The following is a 5,854-nucleotide window of genomic DNA, read 5'->3' as shown; positions in this document are numbered from 1 at the left end:
AAGATTGCTTAATGAAATTATAAATCGGTGTTTAATTTAATTAACAAAAGGTGAGTTGGGTCCCATGGGTGACCCAACCCTTATTTTTTATTAACAACCAAATGGTTGTTTTAACTTGTATGTTTAGTTAGATGTCTGTTGGTTTTGATGCCTTGCGTATTTTGTTTTTTATTTCGTTTAGCGTTGTTGTTATTCATTTTGTTTTGCTTTTGGTGTAATAATAATGTAGTTGGGAAAAAATTTATAAAACTAATATGTTTAAAAATTTTAAATATTTTTTAAATATTTTTAAAATTAATGCATTAATTTTACATTAACATTAAATATTTTTGAATTTAATGCATTAATTTTGCATTAACATTAAATATTTTTAAAATTATTGCATTAAATTTACATTAACATTAAATATTTTTAAATTTAATGCATTAATTTTGCATTAACATTAATGGATGTTTATAAAAAGTGATATATGTATGTTATTTAAAATACAATACCAAAGTCTGACTTAATGAAAGTAAAATCAAATGGGTTAAAATACTTTCAAATAAATCTATGTTTTTTTAATATGAGATTTGCTTATAACGTTATAAATAATTATGCAATGTTGAATATAAGCTTATTTGTTTTCATTTATTTCTTTTTAAAATTTTTAATTGTAAATATTAATTAATAGTAATTCAACACAGTTTATTTTATCATTTAATTTTATAATATAAAAGTTAACCTAATCTAAATTATTTCCTCTGATTATAACTAAGTTTTCAAAATTTTTATCTGATAGACTCCGCCTGCGAGGAGTGTTGACCATGCCACTTGTTCTAACGCAAACAATCACCTGTCATAATGAAGTGTCTTACATAATACAAATTTAAAAATTTATAGGTGAAGTGATGCGTAGGCATTTACGAAATTAAGCCCTAAAAGCCTAACACAATCTATAAAAACAAATAAACACACATTAATTATATATAGCTTTGTGTTATCTGATAAATAAGTTTTCAAATTTCATCTATTTTGACCATAATATTTGTTAATTTTAATGCAAAATTAATGCATTAAATTTAAAAATATTTAATGTTAATGTAAATTTAATGCAATAATTTTAAAAAATGTTTAATGTTAATGCAAAATTAATGCATTAAATTCAAAAATATTTAATGTTAATGCAAAATTAATGCATTAAATAAGCCTTGGTTAATGTTAATGCAATAAACTTGCATTAACATTATTTTTTTTTAATGTTAAAAAAATTGTTAATGCATTAACACATTTAATGCATTTGCCCCAGGTCTGTTTAAAATACACTATGGTGAAGGGTATATAAGATTCGGCACAGCCGAATATAGCACTCGTATATGTTGATATTTCAGCTTGTATGTTAGTAGAGTCATCTTAAGTCTAAAAAATTAATCAATGAATAATGTAATTCGATTTAAAAAAAGAACGAAATATTTTAAATTTTATGATACTGCATATTTTTTAATCAAAAACTATTAAAATTCGCCTTTTTAATATAAAATAAATTAAGCAGAAAAACACTTAAACTTCGGGATTTTAAAATCACGAAAATCCGCGGGATTTCATTTTTAAAAATCCCGGTTTTCGGTACTTTCAAATCCCGAAAATACCGGGATTTTTGGGAATCGAGAATTGCCGTTTGGCATCTCTAATCCCGACATTGAGATAATGACGTTTAACCGGCAGATAATCTGCTTATTAAATTAATTTTTCTATAAAAAATGTCAATACATCGTTACGATGAAAAACAGACATTGATAAATTTAAGTAAAACTTTAATACATATTTATTTGAGAGTTTTTTGTAACGTTGAGACCAATGACCTGCACTAAATCAAAAACTTCATAATATTTTAAACTGAATTTTATTAATATATTTTAAAACATTTTAATTACAGGAAGATTTTGTCGACAATAACGAATCAAATGTCAGTGATAATCAATCAAAAGGGACTAATATTAATGAACTGCCAAATAATACATTAGTTGAATTATGCAATCATTCTGAAAATAAAAATATTATGGACTTGTACGATAAAAATCTAAACGAATCTGCTTCGGATGTTAATACATTCAGCGAAACGGCAGAGTTACTTTCAAAAATATTGAACGCAAAAGTCTCGGTTTCAAAAGAACAGACACCACTGTTACCAATGAACTCTGACACAAAAGATTCAGCACTCTTGGAAAGCAAATGTCCAGAAAAAGATGTTTATTTAGGATCATCTCAAGTTTTTGCGAAAGAGAAGAAAAAACCTATAAAAAACATGAAAACAAATCCTTGGATAGAACTCTTTGCCGATCTTGATCCACTAGCTAATCTTGAAGCGTTCGATTTAAAATTAAGTGGTGATAGTAAAAACTTTCAACAAACTTAAATTACGTATTTATTTTATTAATTTTACAGTTCCATTTACAATTATCACAGATTTAGTTTGAATGAGATTTTGAATAAGATTTTCGATACAAACTACATAAATATTTTTTATAATGTTTAGTTCATGTAAATTAAAAAAATGTACTAGATTTCTTTATTGTAACATAAAGGGTTAAGAAATAAAACTATAATTAAAATAATCTAAAACTAATTTTAAAACCTGTTTGCTTTTCGTCCAAAGAGATGATATTCATATTAGTTAAGTTTTGTCCATTGTGCTATTTTTTGAAAACTAATGAGAATGAACTGATAATAATTGGTGTTGGTGATAGTGTCTTGGCCGAGGATTTTGGGTATCATAAAGCCTTGTGAGGATGCACATGAATATTGTGATGAAGATAGCGGTGTAAAGCAGTGAAAGCATTGATAGCCCAAAAACGATATTGGCTTTTTTTGTAGTTTTCATGACGCCGCAGTGGTGTCGGTGATGATAATTCTCATTTTCCCAACCAAAGAATAATAGTGACCAACGCTTTGTCATTCTACCAAAGAAATTTCTAAAGATTTCTTTCAAGTTCGGAAGATCACATTCATTTAGGATGCCTTTCACGTCTCCTAAACTAATAGTTCTAATGGCGAAGATATTGGGTCGGATGCATCTTCGACAAGTTTACCGGTGTTGTATTGGAATCTTGTTCTATAAATGGAGGTGATACTTCCTCCTCACAGATATTATCCGGAGTTAAGCAAAAATCGACTACTGGCGGTGGTAGTGTAGATTGACTATGTTCCTCATTAGAAACATTTCCCGAATGTGGAATCGTTGCATTTTTGTGTTGTTATTTTGTAAAAAATGCGGTCCTTTTTGGTTTAAGCGGCCGTGAGGATCGGTCCATATTTCACCCTAGTCGCCATATAACTCCAGTTTTTTATTTGTATTTAAAAATTGCTTAAACATGTATATAGGTCGGCCATGTCCAACTGCACTTTCCTACTCCTTTTGATTTGTTGAAGTGTGTGTATGCATATATTTCCAAAATATATATTTTATAACCTAAAAAAAGTCAGGAGAAAAATCTGTCATTTACGATGTGTCACGTACAATATTTAGAAATGTTCATTGTAAAATTATATTAATTTTTTTATTTAAAAATTATGGATTACTAATAAAAAATATGTCTCATAGTGTAGATATTAAAACAAACAAGTAAGAGTGCTATATTCGGCTGTGCCGAATCTTATATACCCTTCACCATAGTGTATTTTAAACATAATTGATCTTACAGTCTAGTTAATAAAAACATTAAAAAAATTTGAGTCGATTTAAGCCGAATGTTTCGGCGGCGGCTCAAGCAACTAAATATAGTTCGGCGGCGGCTAAGCTCCGGCTCGAATCCGGTCGACTTCGACCTCTGATTCATTGCTGGTAAACATTGACGAGACGTAGATTTTGTTTTTGTTTATCGTAAAAAAAATTGTTTTAAAAAGCACTTGGAAAAAATTTGTGTTAGTTTTAAATTTCAAACTTACATTATTCGCATATAAAATTATTGTACAATAACTCACAATCTACTCTCATACAATTGAAAACGTTTTAAATACTTTTTTCTATTCATTAAAAAATATATTTGCAAAGCAAAAGGGAAAATTATTTGATTTTAACAAAAAATGCAAATCATATTTTTTTTGCTGTGTATACTTTGTATGTTTGAATTCCAAACATACAAAAAAATACACAGCTGAATAAAACCAAATACATCTACACACACACACGTGTACATCTTTTTCTATGTACAGTGTTTTTGTTGCTTTTATAATAATTTTTTGATGAAATTTTCAGAGGTTGTCTCGGATTTTTGCTCATAACTCCGTTATTTACCGACCGATTTTGCTGATTTTAAATAGCGATCTTCTCGAAAGCATGTCTAATAGAATTATTGAAGATTCGGATCTCGCCGATATCTGGGGTCCTCTAAAAACTGATTTCAACAGACAGACAGACAGACGGACAGACAGACAGACGGACATGGCTTAATCGACTCTGCTATCTATAAGGATCCAGAATATATATACTTTATAGGGTCGGAAAATTATATTATAGAAATTACAAACGGAATGACAAACTTATATATACCCTTCTCACGAAGGTGAAGGGTATAAAAAGATAAAGCTACAGAATTCGCAATTTTTTATAAATATTTACATGTACTTTAAAAACACTTCCGTTTTTTGATATCGCCATATGTTAATGCATATTTTGGAAAACAAGGTCCCACATGGGATAATTCCTTTTGCAAATATAGTATTCTTTAAATGGAACAGAATGACAAAAAAAAAACTAAAACAATATACGTAACCATACGGTAAATTTTGTTATTGTACGCTTGTTTACAAAAACAAGCAAGAGAAGCAGAGCGAGAGCAACACTAATGTGTTGTTATTGGCTAGAAACATGAAATTAATTGTTTGGTGTCTGGCTTAATACCCAAATTCAGAAAGAAGAACAAAGTTTTCATTTCATTTATTTCCAAAAAATTTTTCATTACACATGTTTTCATTAAAACTACTTTTATATTAAATCTATTCCTTACGTACTAGTGTACATTCCATGGACATATCAAATTTAACTGGTACATATTTATAGCATTGCTGACAAATAATCATTTACATTTTTAAATTTTACATTAAATCACTTAAATAAAGTTCTCTAAAAAAGGGAAAAAAAGTGATCAAACTCCAACCTAAAACTAATTCTTATACTAAATAAATAAAAACTTAAAACTAGGGAAGATAATTATATACAAAAGATAATAAATAGATATTTTTAAAGTAAAGGCATATGGCCTATTGTGCAGTATTATACACAACATTAATTAGGTCTAATGTACCTATTCTCCTATGGAAGAATAGTAGGTTTGCACCCTGATAAAGAAGGCCAGCTTCCTTTAGAGTCAGAATGTCCACCGGGGACATATATCGAGACGCACTCACAGATTGAATATCCCTTGACATACTAAAACATCCATGGACAAGACTGTTCTCTAAAGAACGAGCCTTTTCCATGGATAAAATAGCCGTCCTGGTCATGAACGCATCTATCCTCTCAAAGCCTATTGCCCTGTATACGGATCTGCAAGAAGGCCTGCGCCAGATCCCATCAGGACCGCGCCTCCTCCTAAGTCCCAGACATGCGACCAAAATTCGTCTCTCCCATACCCTAAGCCTTTCCATCTGTGCAGAAGATATTCTGAACCAGACTGGAAAGGCATAGGAGATGAGAGGACGAATTACCTGCCTATACAGAAGTAGACCTACTCTCCTATCCAGGCCCCTTCCATGGCCAAGAATCCCACGGTATGATGCGTATGCACGTTTCGTGCGCTCCAATACGTGGTCAATGTGGCGATAGAACTCAAAATTCTCGTGGAATACTACTCCGAGGTACTTCATCCTGTCCGAT

General features: G+C 30.0%; 2 protein-coding genes across 2 annotated transcripts in view; one reads left to right on the top strand and one right to left on the bottom strand.

The window, feature by feature from the left end:
• LOC111688686 (islet cell autoantigen 1) overlaps positions 1 to 5,854 on the bottom strand; it is a 96,983-nt gene that overhangs the window by 34,631 nt on the left and 56,498 nt on the right. The gene's annotated exons all lie outside the window — the stretch shown is intronic.
• On the top strand, positions 1,771 to 2,605 carry LOC111684622. The gene has a single exon (XM_023446833.2). The coding sequence runs from the start codon at positions 2,039 to 2,041 to the stop codon at positions 2,393 to 2,395; it is 357 nt and encodes a 118-aa protein (XP_023302601.2). The 5' UTR covers positions 1,771 to 2,038; the 3' UTR covers positions 2,396 to 2,605.

This window comes from Lucilia cuprina, chromosome 5, assembly GCF_022045245.1.
Source record: "Lucilia cuprina isolate Lc7/37 chromosome 5, ASM2204524v1, whole genome shotgun sequence".
Lineage (NCBI taxonomy): Eukaryota > Metazoa > Arthropoda > Insecta > Diptera > Calliphoridae > Lucilia > Lucilia cuprina.
Note: the sequence above shows the minus strand (reverse complement) of the source record. Positions and strands in the feature narration are given on the sequence as shown.

Coding starts and splice junctions, on each gene's coding strand:
- LOC111684622 (XM_023446833.2), top strand. CDS start 2,039: ATGGACTTGTACGATAAAAATCTAAACGAATCTGCTTCGGATGTTAAT.